Raw genomic sequence first — 17,529 nt, forward strand, 5'->3', positions numbered from 1 at the left:
GGAAGTCTTTAATGACCATTTCTTGCTACACCAGAGGGCCCCTACTAGAAATTCAGTTTCCTTAAGCGCACAAAAAAGCATCATCATTCCGACCTTTCTAAAATATGTTTTTTATTGAGTCTCTCCCTCTGTCTTTCCTTCTTCTCTGGCTACATGTTCAGTACTCCTTTTGTCATTTTCTCCTTCTAACTTTTATAGTTTCCTTGGATGATGGCTTTTCACACACCTCATCAAGCAGTATGCCCACAGACCATAGTCTGCTGCAGTAATTAGATGTTCATCATGATTAGGTCACAAACTCCTCTCTTTGGCTCCTTCTCTTAGAGCAGTGCTCCTCAGAACAGTTCCACCTTAGAAAACGATCCCATTATGCTTCCCAGCTCCTCTGTCATATTCTTCCCTTCCTGCTCTCATGCCAATCCAGTAGCTGGATCCTATTCCATATGTACCCTGTCACTTGGTGTGTTGCTGTGGGGCTGCTGTGGGACATATAAGTTGTATTAAAGTGGGTTCTTCCTATGTATGGCCATCTTTTGGCAATATATTACCACAGGGTTCCATCAGACCCTGAACTCTCAAAAATGTAATTTTTGCCAAGCTTATATTTGAAATGTGCTTTACTATGAATCTCTGAATCTCTCCCTGTCCAGCCAGAAGGTCGAGTCAATTAGGAGCAAAGGTGAAATCACTCCTGCTTCTGAATCATCTTCATTTCTAGACCACCATTCACTGTTTGAAATGACAGCATTTGCTTGTCAGTTCTGCAGCTGTTCACACTCAACATACAGGTTTTGCTCAAATGTTGCTGTTTCTCCCTCTGCACATCAGAGAACTGCCTTTCTTTCTGCCCATAAGACTAATACGCTCTTCCTGACCCTCACGCCACACACACTTTTCCTCTGCACTGCACTGGAAGAACTGCTGTGAATATGTTATTTACTAAGCCATGTCTAACCTCTTTCAATCTAGTTATTGGCTATCCCTCTTTAACATCCTTTTGTTCTTCCTTTCATGGTTCTCCATGACTACTTCTCCAATTTACCTTGCCTTGCCCTGTATCTTTTTGTCACAAAATACTGAACCCTCTGAGATTGTTGTCTTCTCTAGTATAATTGTCTCTCTCTGTTTCTACCACCCTTTTCTTTTTGGACGGAATGCTGTTTTTGGGTTAGCTTGCTCATCAACTTTACTCCCTCTGCTTGATTTTATTTTAAAGAACTGCTTCTTCCATGACATTTATGATAAAATAGATGGATAAAACGGTTAGGTTAGGTTAGGTTACGTTAGGTTAGGTTAGGTTTAAGGGCATTTTCATCAACCAAACAGCAAGAGTGATCAGCTACCACAGAAGGCACTGTGTGCAATATTCAGAAGCACTTCCAAAAGTTAGTTAAAGCAGTAAGAACATGCAGAAACTAATACTTCAGCACGGAAGTGGTTCATTTTAATTGTTTAAATGTTTTCCTTACTGATTCAAGCAAACAAAAAGTGGATACGGACTCAGTCTTGTTAGCTCTTACAGCAAGTCACTTTAAACCACACCTCACTGCTGTGTCTACATTATAGCGTGTTGCTGACACAGCGATGTAAGGATAAGCATGAAAAAGCACACTCCCTAGCTTACACAACTTTATCAGCAAATCCTCCCTGTGTGAGTCTAGCTAAGCTAGCACAGGAGTGCTGTTGACAGCTCAGTTAATTTTCTTTAGCATCAATCTATACCCTCCTGTGTCATGAGAAAAGCTGTACTGTATATACACCATACCTCCACAGAAAACTCTACCTGTATAAGTATACCAGCACAGCTACATTTGCTGAAACTCTCTATAACAGATGAGCTGAAAAACAAATTGGTGCAACTGAATGTCCACTGAAATACCTGTATATATGACTCACCAGGTATCACACTAAAGAATAAATAGCCTAGTGTCTACTTTGCTCAAAATATTGCTAGTGAATGCTATAGCTCTCCTAATTTTGACCAGTCAAGAACATGGCTCCATTTCTATATTTTAGAACATACAGAAACTTCCCGAGCATCCTCATTTACCAACTGTATGCAGTGACTGGACTCTGAAAAACAACCAAGAGAAGTAAAAACAAAGAATTTCGCTAATTAAAGGCATTTCATTCTTGCTGAAAAAAATTTAGGTGTGGTATCAGTAAGAGCTTAATTTTGAAATGGCCTATAGGACTTTAGAAGAAGAAGGTGGACCCTTGGAGGTCCAATATCTTGAGTCACTATTTTAGGGAGACATACTTCTCATAAAGTACTCTATAAAATATTTTAGAACATATACATTAATAGAAGTTCTATATTAAAATAAAAAGGTACAAGAAAGAAAATGAGCTGCATACCGACACCAATTTAAGCTTAATTTATGCTTAGCCTAAACGATAGCCCTGCATCCTCATTCTGTCCCGCATTATTAGGCTTTTCATCCTTTTATCAGTGCATTTCCTACTTTACACACACTTATAGAATCCAGAAGGTAACCAAACTCACAAGCCACTGGAATCCTAACTCCTCTATCAATATCGACTGAATTGCCCACAGTCCAGATACCGCTTGTTAGCTCAATACATTACTTGCCCATGCTGGCAAAGACCTCATCTTAACTATAAATTCTTACACAGAACTTTGCATGAAACTAAACAAATACTACAATAGGCCAGGTAATATTTATCCTTGCTCCAGAATAATGAAAATTCCCATACAAGTAGTAAGTGAAATATTACTCTAATTATTGGGATCCCAGTAGTAAAGGGCTTAGTTAACATAGCTGCACCAACTTTAAAATAGCTAGTTTGGACGTTTGAAGCACTGTAACTACAGCTGAGCACAATTCAACATTAACCAATTTCCCAAGTGCTTATTCAGAGTCTTGGGAGTACTTGAAAACTATGCAACTACAGTAGGCGAATCCCAGTGGTGACTGCAGTGTTGTAATTCTTTTTGAATGGCACCCCATGAACACTTGCAAATTTCCTTCTTAAATACAACAAAGAGGTTGACAGCTAAATCTGTATACGCCCTTAGCTGCACGTTGCATTTCTGTTACCAAAAAACCTAAAGCAGGAACACTGCTAAAATACATATTCACACCACCTTCTCTTTCCAAGTACTCCATAGTTGTGAAATTACCTTCTTTTGATAATACAGTACACTGTTTCTTAAGTCCTTTACAGGGATGGGCTCTTTGTAGTCAGATCATCTTAAGTGACAGGCATAAGGAATTGTACCTAAATTACCTGATGGGGTCTTGAAAGACTCTTCCTTCCAAATCCTTTCCATCTCCTTAGCAACACAGGTCTGTGTTTGGGATAAAACAAAACACAGAATAATGAACAAAATACAAAAGTGAATAGAAAATGAATGAAAACAGTGTCCTTGTCCTTTTGAAAGTCAACAACAGAGAGGGCCCAGTCCAACTGTGGATGACTTCAGCCCAAGGGCCTAAGCTGACAGCTGCTCCCCACAGTAATACCGACAAAGATTGTGTCAACATGTACTCCCTATTCACAATACAAACATAGCCCCCTTTGCACATCCTGACTCTCTGGAGTATTCACTGGAACAATTAATGCAACAGTTGTTTCCAGTGTAGAACTTTTCACCGCACTGAAAATTTAAGCACAACATAACATATACTGAATGTAATGAAAATGAAATAATGCAGTTAACTTTGTACTGACTTTATTATGTAATTCAATAAAACCTTCACTTCCAAAATGAACCAGAAGTTCCACATGGTTGCACCAGACTGACATAAAAGTTAAGTGGCTTTGCTTCAGGATTCATGCCAAGTTTTACAAAGATTACAGATGGCCTAGGCTACCTAGGTTAAAAATAATTAAGTTTTCCTTCAACAAATATCAACAACGAACACATAAAAAGAGCAGAAATACAGTTTCAGAAACTGTATTACTGCTTATGACAGGATACATTTATTATGGAGTTATCACGTTTTTGACTGTCATAAGCAAAAAGTATCTCACTTTTGTATTCTGACAACCATGGGTCTAATGTAAACTTAATCTATTTCAGACCAAGCAAAGTTCCACTCATGCCCTTGCAGGTGTCATTTTCACTTTAGCTAATAGACATAGTTCATATTACACTATGCTTCTTGTGTATTGTATTAAAACTGCTGATACTCAAGGTCACAAAGCATTACAAAATGCTTACAGGCCCATAATCTTTAAGAGGGATCTCATTTAAAGGACACTAGCAGAGAAAAGGATACCCATAGCATATCTGTCTATAAGTAGCATCGAAATTTCCATGACAAGCAGCTTCCACTGCTAGACCATGACCTTGCATGATCCACTAAAGAAAGATGGTTAGTTCTTAGAAGGTAACTGCTAAGGTAGATCCCAAAGCAAGCAGAAAACTTCAATATTTTTTAATTCTAATAAATCACTTGCATTTGAAATACACACCAAAGAACAAATGCTGAGTTACAAGTCAGATGTTGTACTACATGCCAATTTTGAGTTATGCCAGAATGTTCACTGCACGGTCACTGATAAATTAGTCTTGCATTAGGATGCAGAGAAAAAACCTGCAATCAGCACTGTTTTATCAGGACCCATGTTCCAGAGACTAGCATACAAACATGCCTATTCTGTTTGCAGAAATGAGGCATCTTTGGATCAGAATTGCTAAGAAAAACAAAAAAGTAAAGAAACAAACAAACATGGATACAATTGAACTCTAGTCTTTGAGGGAAATTTAAGGTTGAGAAAGATTAAAGCTGTGCCTGCCTAACCCACAAAAAGATAAGATAGATAAGTAACAGTATTCAGCAACTATACAACTGAAAGAAAAAAAAAAAAGAATTGAATGTATTTTGTTATAAAACGTTAGATGCAATTTGATTGAAAATTTTCATTTTATCTTCAATGTCTCCTTCTGTTGACATGTCAAGTTTTTCATTTCTTCACCAAAAGTATTCTGAACTACTTTCTGTCTATATTGGCTCAATCAAAAAGGACTAAAGCCTGAAAACTTCTTACCCAGAATACCATGAAGTAAGAGCAGCCTTTATAGGAATAGTTCAGGCCATTGATCACACACAGGAACCATGTGGAGGTCTCGATACCATTACAGGCTGGTATAATATACACCAACACAAGGTCTGCAAGGTATTTAGACAGGAACGGAATTGAAGCAAATGGTTCCCTGGTGCAGCTGCCTCAGCCTAGATTTCCAGGCTGATTGCACAGGGGTCAGCCTGTCAAGCACTGTGGGGTACTGCTGGTGGGATGGGTGTCCCACAAGCTGTCTGTTTTTCTGGAGCACAAGTCCTGTAAGGAGCGGCTGAGGGCACTGGGGTTGTTTGGTCTGGAGCAGAGGAGGCTCAGGGGAGACCTCATTGCTCTCTGCAACTACCCGAAAGGAAGCTGTGGGGAGCTGGGGGTCAGCCTCTTCTCACAGGTAACCAGTGACAGGACTAGAGGGAATGGCCTCAAGTTGCGCCAGGGGAGGTTCAGGCTGGAAATGAGGAGACATTTCTTCTCAGAAAGAGCAGTCAGGCACTGGGACGGGTTGCCCAGGGAGGTGGTGGCGTCACCGTCCCTGGGGGTGTTCAAGGAGAGGTTGGACGTGGTGCTTAGGGACAGGGTTTAGTGGGTGACATTGGTGGTAGGGGTGGTTGGACCAGGTGATCTTGAAGTGCTTTTCCAACTTTAATGGTTCTGTGATTCCCTAGAGACCACTGCACAGAGCCAAGGCTCCCTGTCCCGTCAGTGCCGTCACCATCTGTAGCGCGGAGGCCCCGCCCCGCCGCCCTCTGCCCGCCCCGCCGCCGCCATTCCGGACTCTGCCCCGAGCGCCCTCCCCGGCGCTCCCTGGCTGCTATTGGCCCCCTGCGAGCCACCCGGCAGTACTCTCACTTCTGGTTGGCAGGAGCCGCCGGGCCGCCTCGTGGGGCGAATGAGGAGCGGGGTTGTTTGCCGGTGCCAAGATGGCAGCGCTCAGTGCCGTCTCGGGGGGAAGCAATGGCGGGGAGTGAGCCGTGAGGGCGGGCCGGGGCCGCGGCGCCACGGGGCGGGGGGATGAGGTGACGGCCGCCATGGCGAGCGACGGCGGCAGGAAGCAGTTCTGGAAGCGGAGCGGCGCCAAGGTGCCGGGCAGGTGAGGGGCGGCGGCGAGCCCGGGGCCGGCGGGCGGGGGCTCCTCGGGGCCGTCCCAGCGCCGCCGCCGCCGCCTCCCGCGGGGCCGGAGCCGCCCGGAGCTGCCCGGGGGGGGCGGCGGGAGGCTGGGACCGCCTCGCTGCCGGCCCCTGCCCCGGCCACACGCCTGGCTTCTCTGTCGGGACTTACTTCCACCCTGTCACTGTCTCCGCTGTCCTGACTTTCCCCCCCGTCACTGTCCTGACTGGGAAGTTGGCGTGGGGCCTCGCGGTCCCTTCGCTGTTTGGCTGGTGTCAGCTCGGGGCCCGAAGTATTTCAGCATCGGGCTGCTCTGTTTGGGAGGTCGCGGGTTGTCTCAGCAAGCTGTGGTTGTGAGCCTGGGGAAGAGGGGGCTCAGGGCAGACCTTATTGCTCTCTACAACTGCCTGAAAGGAAGGTGTGGGGAGCCGGGGGTCGGCCTCTTCTCACAGGTAACCAGTGACAGGACTAGAGGGAATGGCCTCAAGTTGTGCCAGGGGAGGTTCAGGCTGGAAATGAGGAGACATTTCTTCTCAGAAAGAGCAGTCAGGCACTGGGACGGGTTGCCCAGGGAGGTGGTGGAGTCACCGTCCCTGGGGGTGTTCAAGGAGAGGTTGGACGTGGTGCTTAGGGACAGGGTTTAGTGGGTGACACTGGTTGGACCAGGTGATCTTGGAGGGCTTTTTCTAGCCCTAATGATTCTATGGCTTGTGTCAAAAAGTTGATCGTGGGTTAATAAGGATTAGCTGAGTTAGCCTTGCCACTGTTAGTCTTGCCAAACACCTGAGTTAGCCTTGCCAAACACCTCCGAAAAGATTCTTCATAAGAAACAAAGGTTATGTCAGCGAGCTGTGGTAATAACTTGTGTCAAAAAGTTGGTAGTGGATAGATAAGGGATAGCTGAATTAGCCTTGCCGAACGCCCTCGAAAAAATCCTTCATAAGAAACCAAGGAGTGATGGGGATAAAAAAGAAAAAGGAGCGTGGTTAGAGAATAGATGTAAAAAGTCATTTTTTTTTGCTGCTATAACAGCAGCTCTTCTGCAGTTCTGTATGGTCAGCTGCTTGGGTACTGGATGGGAAACTTTTGCTTCTCGGGTTTTAGCCAAATACTGTGAAGTTTCAAAGTGACAGAAGGGGACTTTAACAATTCCCAGCCTCTCTGGCCGTGTTCTATTTTTTATCAGTGAAGATTAATAAAGCACCTTGAAAAAGTAGTCTTAAATGAAAAACTTTTCTCCTTTAGCGAAGCACATGCAAACTTGGAAAATCATGAGGATAATGAGTACCTTTACAAAAAAAAAGCTATTTTCTAGTGGAGTCTCAATTGGAAGTTGTTGAATCCTGTTACAAATTTGCAAACTGTATTATATTTACTCAGTGATCAAGGCATGATACAGTGAATTGACGGGTTCCCGTTTTCTTTATGAATTTAAATAGTTGTGTCTTGAGACTAAAATATGGCTATAAAGCTATGAAGTATGTTTTCCTACATGGTTTTCAAAATATTGTTAATTTCTCAACTTTGCTTGTGAAGTGTGAAGAGGAGAACCAGGTGTCGTATAGCTGAGAGCTACAAACGTATTCTCCCATTCAAAATTTTCCAGGGAATATATCCCCAAAACAACATTAACTCTTTTTGACACTTACAATTATGTTCTCTGCTCCCATCCCTGAACTATTCTCACAGTGGGGTAATTCATTTTCTTACATTCCTTTTTGTACGGATGAGATGTATTCTTGGTTCTCAGATAAATGATATAAACAATAAAGCTACTGTTACTTGAATGCTATAGGAAATAATCCTGCTCATCCTTTAATTTCTTCCATTCTCTGTTATCCATAAGCACTCACTGGCGGTGGTTTTGTTTCTCTAGTTATAAATGGACTCTTCTGGTCTGACTGTTCTCGTCTCTCTGAACTTCTTGTTCTGTAATTTCACAAAGTTCCTGCGGGGGTAAAACGTGTTTGACTCTCCTCGATTGCAGAGGGTCTGTGAATGGTTGGAATTGATTAATTTGTCGCCTACTGCAGACATGCAGAAAAATGAGCAAGCTGTGGAGAATGTGTTCTTGTATTTTGTGGCAAGGAGAGTATTGATGTTGCTTTCTGTACAGGTGGATTCTCTTCATGTCCGTTCGTAATGGGTGTGAAGGAAAAGGCAGATTCTCGAGGCTGCAATGGGAAGTGGGTGGTGATGCCTGACCCTCGCGTGATCGTAGAGCAGAAGGGAGTGCAGAGACTTTACCACGGAGGGCACAGCACATAGCTGTGTGGGAAGCCTCGTGCTGGGTTGAATTCTTGTATTGCATGGAATTACGTAAAAAATTCAAGAGTGTATAAACCACCACCCTCGGTCATCTCTAGGGTTAATTTCCCAGCTGTCAGTATGGCCTCTTTAGTATAAATCCAAGTCTCCTCAAATTTATTATGACTGCAGTCTTTTTGGCATGGTTCTACCTCAAATTTACAAAGGTTGGACTTACTTATATTTATGGTCTTGAGATTGATTTTGATTTGTCAGGAGGGCATGTTTGCCTCCTGTAACGTGGTTTTCAGTACAGATTTAGGTGCATATGATTTGCTTCTCTCACAATCAGAGTTTTTTATTAATAATTTTCAGTACAAGGCTGCATGTAAATATTGCCGGGATTTCCGTGGAGCTTTTTGACTTATAAAGTCAATTTGTAGCTGAAATCTGGGAGGAAATGAACTTGTAGTTTGTAGAGTTTTATTACTCAGGGTAATACGCTGTTTTGTATTATTAGATGTTGTGGTAGAAAAAAATCTGTCTTTGGAAGCTTATTTATTTCAAAGCATTTGTTTTTACTGCTCTTATGTTCTCTAACAGGGCATCTTTTGCATGCTGTTTATTCTTTAAATTCTTCAGCCTTTTGCTTTAGTGACTGTTAAGAATTGACTGGTTGGTTTTTGGGGCCACAAGTACCCAGAGAGGATGAAATCTTTATAGACAATTCTTTGAGAATTTTTGTTTTATTTTTGGCAAGAGATAAACAAAGAAGTGATAAATCAGAAAAGCGAAAACATACGCTGCTTTGGGATTGTCTTATTATGGAGCTATCTTTTCTTGTTTTAATTCCTGTAGAAAACAATAAATTAATAAAAGTTACTCTAGGCCTTAAAAAAGCGTTCCTGTTTGGCATATCTAAGATTTTTATTGAGTTACTTAGTACATGCTTCAATTTCAGCTGCATTGTTTTTAGTTGTATAGGGGATCCTTTGAAGTTGAAAACTGCTGGAACGTTTCAGTTGTCTTCATTAGCGGTTACTTACTGCACACTCTCTCTCTTCTCCTTCAGTATCCAACATGTGTACGGAGCTCAGCATCCGCCTTTTGATCCACTGCTGCATGGAACGTAAGTTAACCTAGCACTCAAATATTTAAGGTGATTCGGATCTCATGTCTTCTCCTTCTCTTTTCTTCTTTTTGTTAGAAGGTGGTTAATCTTCCTTTTTCAATTTTTGTCATAATCTTGACTTCTCTGTTCTGACTTCTCTTTTGTGACTTCCTGATGTTTACCGTATTGCGAGTAGCAAATAAGCTTTTCAGTGTCTTGCCTAACATGGATTGCCAACTTTTATCTGTTTCCAGTGCCTTAAAAATCTATGGTAAATGCTAATCTTTATTTAGCAGATGGCGCTTACAGGTGTAAGTGGCTTTTCTGTATGCATCTTTCTGTTGATAGACTGCCTATTTTTTTGTGTGCGTCCGTCTGTAAAAGAATAGAGTCAGATTATGGTGTAGATTAATTTGAGGCAAAGGTGGGCATTTTACTTGTGAGTGAGAAGACGGCAGGAGAGATTTACAGTGATCTAAAGTTCATTGACTTAGATCGTGATTACTAGATAGCAGAATATGATGTGCATGAAAATGGCAAAAATATGAAACATCATTAGTAACCACATAAATTTCACGCTAATAACCCAGAACTAGTGCAAACATCTGTCTTCATGTCCTTATGGTTGAGGTGTTTAGCGAAATACATTATTGCGTGTTGACAGCTTCTGCTTTTTTATATTTGAGAGTGGGGAGGCTGGCTCGACACCTCCTTTAGCTGAAATTTGATGTGATTGCTCTGCGTTACAGTGAATGAGGACAAGTGCCAAGCTAGGGGGTGATACTTGGTTCATCTGTCTTGTACTGTGTCTTGGCAGAGGGACAAAAGGTTAGGAGCTGATAGGGCATGCCCAGACTGGTAACTGGGGGAATTATCCTGACTGTCAGAAGAGCAAAGTTCTGAAGCAAATTCATGCTGGAGTGGCTGATTGGGGAGGAACGATAGTTGTAATGAGTTTTAAGGTGAGACTTGATTTGTTTATGACAGTGATTATAGTACGTGATTGCATGTGATGGCTTGGGACTAGGCCTGATGACTTGATTACCGCTGCTGTGTCATTATGCAGCAATTGCATGGAAAGGCCTGAAACCTCTGTAGGAGCTCACAAAGCAAGAGAACTGTAACGTGTCCCATCTCCTAAAGGATTCCAGTAGTAGTTCTTTTATTTGACTTTGAGCTTTATTTATTTATTTATTTTGAAGACAAGGGAAGGAAGGATTTGTCCAGTTTGCGTTCAAAGCCAGGAAGAGTCAGGTTGTTACCTGATGTTGTTCTCAGGAATATTCTGCTGTATTCTGTCAGGGTTGGACGTAACAGCAACTTGAATGGAGGGAGATAAATATTTGCTACCTATATAGCGTCAAGCTGTCAAGCACAGACTTCTGTGTTTTTATTTTTTTTTGCCCTATCTGTAGTGTGTTGCCTATTCCATTGCTAGTTCTCTAAACACTGTTTATTTGTTTTTAACAGCTTGATAAAGCCAGGATCAAAACCACCTACAACTCCGGTGAAACTAAAGAAAGTCAGCACCTTCCAGGAGTTTGAAAGTAACACAAGTGATGCTTGGGATCTTGGGGATGATGATGATGAACTCTTAGCAATAGCTGCTGAAAACTTAAATACAGAAGTGGTCATGGAAACAGCTCACAAAGTAATTCAGAATCACAGCAAATTACAAGAACAGCATAAATTTCAGGAAGAACATCAACAGGAAGAAAAACAAGTAGAATCTGCAGAGCTGACTTCAGTTGCGTGTGGTGATAATAGGCTTGTTAAATCAGTCAGCGAAGGTCATACTTCGAGTTCATCAGGTGTGTTAAGAAATGAATAGAAATGTTGAAAATAGAGTGAGGAAAGCTATAAAATGTGCCTTTTAGGGCATTAACCCCTTCCCAACCTTTACCACAGGTAAAATTTGTTAAGTGATATTAATTGATTTGGGGGAAACACTGGACTCCATGCTAAACCATAAAGCATGTGCATGAGAAATACATAGATGAAGAAAGAATAACTGCTCTCCATTGTTTTCAGACTCAATAAGTCTTTAATTTTTGGAGGAAGTTACACTATTGAATGTGTCTTAACACTTAACTGTACCAAGATGTATGCAATTAATATTTATACTATCGTAGAAAAATTGTTATTAAAATGCCACTGTATAAAATATATTGAAAAACCGGAGAAAAACTATTGGTATAGTTGGAATGTTTGTCCTTATGTAATCTGTTCTGTGTTTTAATTAATTTTAAAATAACCAATTGCAATGATTTCCCAGTTTATTTTTTTTAGAATGGTGAGAGAGATGGAAACAGCTTTCAATAGCACAGAGATGTTAGCAGTAAATTAGCTTTGCTGTTAGTACGATCTCTAATTGATGTGTTTTAATTGTGGAACACTGCTTGGAAGGGGAATGCTTCTCCTGTTAAATCCAAGTAATTTGAAGTTCAAAATTGTGTTATGCTTGAGCTTATATTTCCCCCAAACAGAACTTGATTTTAAATTTAAAAGTTCAATTCAAGTAGTCGTTTTACCAGCTAAGGCTAACTATTATGCTTCTTTCTCCCTTCAGATAATGCTAGTGAAAATTCTTCCATGCAGAGATCTCAGTCTCTTCCACAAACTTCCACACCTCCCCTGGTGAGTGGAGTGGCAGACTTCAATACCTCAGTTACTCCTGCATTAACTGAAAGAGAAGCATCCCGATTAGACAAATTTAAGCAGCTACTCGCTGGACCCAACACAAATCTTGGTGAGTATTTCTTGTGTAAGCTATGAATTCCTTCTAAATCACTTGGAAATTATAAAACTTCTGTGATTGTTGTACTGTTTTTCCTGATGGTTTGGGTCTAATTCTTTCAGCATTTAGAATTGATCTTGCAAAAGAAGGATAAAATATTATTGAATGGTTGTAGGAATCATGCTTATAATATGCAAATTGCATGCATGCTACTAGTAAGTAGAATGTTAGGTGGTTTCTTGTTCTGTCTCGCATGATTTCTTGTTACTGGACAAATTTCAGGGAAAAAAACAAACCGTGAAGTATAATTACTTGTGTTTAGTATTAAAGCCTGACTAAAAAACCAGCATGTAGTATAGGAATGATTCTTATGCTTAAAAATATGAATGTGAAAAAATGTTTAGGAATAGAAGTATTACTGCTTGTTTACTCAGCGAGCATTCTTCATGTTCAGACTGATACAGTAGTTCTGTGTCTCATCTGTGAATGCTGTGACAACATGTTAATGTGAAAACAAATGAATGTGTTGTCAGATAACGTGACTGTTGCCTTTGTGCACTACGTTTTGGCAGCTGATGAGTAAGTGGAAGTGCTGAGAGGGTATCGTAGAATCAAATGGCTTTGTATCCAAAGTGAAAATCTGAGTGAGTAGAAAGAGTCTACTGTGTTTGGAGAACTTGGCCAGGCACTTCGGTGTAGGAGTTTATGTCAAAACAATAAATAAAATGACTTTGAGTTAGACAACTGTGGAAGATACCTTCAGGAAACTCACGGAAGGACATAGAAACTGCGTGTTTGCAGTTCTTGCATTAAGACTTCCCTTTCCTCTAACTGCCATGAGACTTCTTCAGTGTAACAATATAATATAGCCCAAATTGTGGCTTTTTTCCATTCTGTGATGTGTCTTATTATGAGATTGATGCTAGCAAAGCAGAACTATGGAAACAATGTTAACTAGACCAGACTTAACACTTCAATGAGTTATATCAATTTCTTATGCAATGCAGCTGTGAACTCTGAGGTGTTGAAAGAAATTGCATATTTGCATAAGCTTGCAAATGATAATCAAATACCACTTTTTCTTCCTTTGATCTGGCTGATGTTATGTTTTATGTGATTGTGACTGACGCAAACTTTTTTTAAAAGAGTATTGTAATGGTAGAAACCTTGCTTACAAAGGGTTACAAAATCAGAGGGAAGACAAGGTTTAATTTAAACCTACCCATTTCACTTTTGCTGCCTAACTTGATTGGAGTATTTCCCTGTTAAATGAAATCTAGGGAATAAAGTAAAATATTTTAGGAATCAAAGAAAATATCATCCCTTATTAGGAGTACAGTCACTGTGACTATGGCGAGAGTGTAATCAGTGTTGTGAAAACAATTGTTGTTTTTAGAATGTTGCAGCCGGCTCATTCTCTTTCGCATGTGAGTGGGGAGGGGTGTTTGTTTATCCTGATGGACTGAACTAGTGGTCAGTCATCGTGGGGACATTTCAGCAAAAATTTCTGCTCATTTCTGCATCTTACAGTAGTGTTGGCTTTGCTTGGAAACAGCAGTAGTAGTAATAGCAGCAGCAAAGTATCTCTGATTTTGTTTTCTCGGTACGTTTTGCATGTTGTTGAGAGAGATTGTGACAGGTCTTTTCAGAGCGATACAAAAAAGATAATCTCTGGACTGAAACAATGTCATTGTGCATTTTCAACTCGAGGCTTTTTTCCTCATCGTAACGTGAGAAGTCAACACAGACTATGAACACAAAGTAATACAAAATTAGTAATTTAAATCCTTTCATTCACACTTGAATAATAATTATTTTATGAGAGAATGTAGAAAGCAATGTTTGTCACATATGTCAACTAAAGATTGTGAAAGTGTTTTCTCCCACCATAAAACTCAAGAGTTCTCAGAAACATGAATTATACATATCAATTTGGAAGTGAAGCTTATTTTAGCCACTGAAGTCCAGTAATGGATTTTGGAGTCAGGATTTGGTCCATAGCTTGGTTTTAAAGTTGTAGAAATAGGTTCCATCAGCCCCATCGTGTTACACATTGAGGAAAAATAATGAGGAAAAATAATATACCAGAAATATATTTTAGTCAGAAATTGAATAAGCTGGTAGTTATTCCATAAATATGTGATGACAGAGCCATTCTCAAAGTTTCTGTGTACAGTTTTATACAGCAGATAATTACCATGTACAAATAGTTGCACACAAGCTAGGAAAGGAAGGACCTCCTCACGCCCCCCCCCCCCCCGAATTCTCAGGATATAAAAGAATTCATTCTTTTAGATTACTTAACTCCTTAACTCTTATTTGTGAACAAAGAGGCTATTTCCTTGGCTCGAAGTGTCTTTAACTCATTTCTAATGTTTTGTACAGCTGAACTAACAGACTCGCTCTTGTAATTTATGATTGGCCTTGTAGTTGTTCTGAGTCTTCTTGTAAGTCCTCCTAACCCACTTCTCGTGTAAGTCTGGCAAGTATCTTTGTTTATGTGGCAAACAGATGCAAACAATATGCCTTTTTTCCACTTGGCACTTCTTATTTGACTATTGCTCTGGTGTAATAAGAATGGGGAAAGTATAATTTTGAATTGGATGTTAGGAGTAGTTAGCTATATGTAAAACAAAACAACAACAAAAAAATACAAGCAATACCTATCGAAATTATATTATTAGGTATATGACTTGCGCTGCAAGAGAGAAGCATGGCAACACACCTCCAGGTACTAATATAATGCAAAGAAGGGGTAGCTAATCTCATTAAGTTAAAAATTACGAAATGAAAGCTGCTAAACAAGCTGAATCATGCTGCAGCAAGAAGGGCTGCTGGAAGAGGCCTGCTGTAAGAAGCAGTTTTGGTTGGAGAACAACTTGAGGACAGACCCGTGCCAGTTAGATCATACTTCGGTATACTGGATGCAAACTCAGGAAGCAGGATGGGGCTGGAGATGGCAACACAGCTGTGCTTAGCACACAGCTACGGAATAGGTTGTAGGGTCAATGTGCCTGTGTAGCCTCCCAGTCATGGTACTGCAGGCCAGATTACTGAGAGAGAACAATTCACACTAGTTGTTTTGTGTAATCTGCCCCTGCTCGTTCTTCCTTGTAGTTGGCCCGAGGTAGGTGCACTTCATGTCAAGCCTTGCCTTTCCTTGTAGTGGACCTTGTTTTAATGACTGAAAATGGGCTCTTGGTTTTCAGAATCTTGCAAACGGTTGCTTTAACAGGAGTGGAGGGGACTTTTAACAAAGCAGCATAGGGAGGTTAAGAAGTTTCTCAATTTTCTTGCCTCCTGCAGTTTTGAATCACATGTAGTTGATCACATTGGTGTATATTCTTCTTCCAGTTTGTTGATATATAGCATAAAAGGAACAAAATCTGTCCAACCCCTGCTTCATGTGACATGCTGTTAGTCATATCTGTCTTCTCAAACTGAAAAGTATTCTCTCTGATTCCTGTTAGGCAGCTTATCTGCAAAACATGCTTGCATTTGCAGCTAAGAAGCAAGAATTGAAAAACACACAAAAAATACCAAAGGTCAGTACTTTATCAGTGAGCTTTGGAACAACTTTTTTTTCTTTAATTAAGTATCTTCTAAAAGAAATCAGTGCTGAATATCCTTAAATGGTTTCTTATGCTAATTGCTTTCTGCAGGATTAGTATTTTGTGCTCCTATTTTCCATGCCTTGGCTTAATAACTTGTGGTTTCACATAATAATCAGCATTTATTCTGATTACTTCTTTACTAGGATATTTCAATTTAAAAGTAATAATTTATTGTTATCACCTAATTAAAATTGAAAATAAGTTCTTGAAATTGTTTCTGAAAGGATTTTGCGTAGTTTGTCTCTGGAAAATTTATTTCTCCTTTTGTCAGGATACTCAATTGATGTATTAGTCATTGCATTACATAATAACTATTCACATAGTAAAAAATCATATTCCTAATCTGAAAAGTTTGCCATGTTTTTGTTTTTTCTTACTGACAGTTGTCTTTATGATTATTAATGACCCTTTTTATCGTAGAGTTTTTAACTTGCATATGTCTTATTGTGCTCTAATATCTTAGTTATACTGGAATTCTGTGTCATCTCTTCATTATTTTTACTATTTTACACAAGAACAAGATGCCAACGGTTCTTAATAGGTGTCTTTATTCTGCTGAGGTATCTTTTCATTTGTTGAAAATCTCTGCTGACGCACGTCTTCTTACACTTAAAGACAATTTTGCTGTCTTCCACTAAATACTCTCATTTTCTGTATGCCTTACTTTTAAGTTTTTGTGTTTTTGTATTTTTTCTTTTGAAAAGGCTGACTGCAATGAACAGCTACTATTTTTGGCCCACAGTGATTTAACTTAAAAAGATAGCCTTTTGGCTATTTTTCTTTCATTTTTTTTTTCAGAGTTTCATTTTGTGTTTTCTATCCATCATACACACCCAAAATTTACTTTACGCATATTTAGTCTGTATTTAAATAAATCTAGAATTTATGAGTAAATATAGTAGCTACTATGTAGATAGTTTCAGTATGTCTTGACTTGTTTCTGTTTCAAGAGCTAAATACTGTATAAAGGCCATTAAAATGAAACACTATTTCAACAAATTACTGTTTGGTTATTTTCCTTCTTCATCTTGTTAATTAACATCTCCCCTTTCTTACATGTTCTTGCAGGTGTTAGCAACTCAATATATTGCTGTATTTAAATGTTTTTCATATTTCTTCACAGTAGGTGAGATGAAATTGAGGTCAAACAGTGTTTGAACAGTGAACTTCTGTGCTTCCTCCCGCTCCCCTTGCACCGCCGCCCCCTGTGTGCTTGTCATGGGTTGTAGTGTTAGGGCTTTTGTAACTACTGCTCTTTATTGGATCAGTCTTGATTTTTTTTTTTTGTTAAACTTTTTCTTTCCTTTTTGTTTTTCCTGTTTCTGTAATGTCTGATCTCAGGTGTATGTGTGTGTGTATCTAAATAAATCATAGATGATCTTTAAGGTCCTTTCCAACCTAAACCATTCTAATTCCAACCCCCTGCCATGGGCAGGGACACCTCCCACCAGACCAGGCTGCCCAAAGCCCCATCCAGCCTGGCCTTGAACACCTCCAGGGATGGGGCATCCACAGCTTCTCTGGGCAACCTGTGCCAGGGCCTCACCACCCTCTGAGTGAAGAATTTCTTCCTTATATCTAATCTAAATCTACCCTCTTTTAGTTTAAAGCCATTGCCAGATTGTCCTATCAGTACAATCTTTGACCGAATCCCTCCCCAGCTT

At 40.1% G+C, this 17,529-nt stretch overlaps 1 protein-coding gene across 3 annotated transcripts in view; it reads left to right on the top strand.

Moving 5' to 3' along the window:
• The first annotated feature begins 5,909 nt into the window (after window positions 1-5,909).
• TBC1D22A (TBC1 domain family member 22A) overlaps window positions 5,910-17,529 on the top strand; it is a 174,696-nt gene continuing 163,076 nt past the window's right edge. The window contains exons 1-4 of one of the 3 annotated variants that reach the window (XM_035549298.2): window positions 5,910-6,139; window positions 9,476-9,532; window positions 10,985-11,325; window positions 12,084-12,263. In XM_035549298.2, the coding sequence (XP_035405191.1) occupies window positions 6,078-6,139; window positions 9,476-9,532; window positions 10,985-11,325; window positions 12,084-12,263 (640 nt within the window). In that variant the 5' untranslated portion in view covers window positions 5,910-6,077. Of the gene's footprint in view, window positions 6,140-6,529; window positions 6,609-9,475; window positions 9,533-10,984; window positions 11,326-12,083; window positions 12,264-17,529 lie in introns of those variants that run through there. The other 2 variants (XM_035549299.2, XM_050708281.1) reach the window with 2 other exon arrangements.

This window comes from Cygnus atratus, chromosome 1 (genome assembly GCF_013377495.2).
Source record: "Cygnus atratus isolate AKBS03 ecotype Queensland, Australia chromosome 1, CAtr_DNAZoo_HiC_assembly, whole genome shotgun sequence".
In the NCBI taxonomy this organism is placed as follows: Eukaryota; Metazoa; Chordata; class Aves; order Anseriformes; family Anatidae; genus Cygnus; species Cygnus atratus.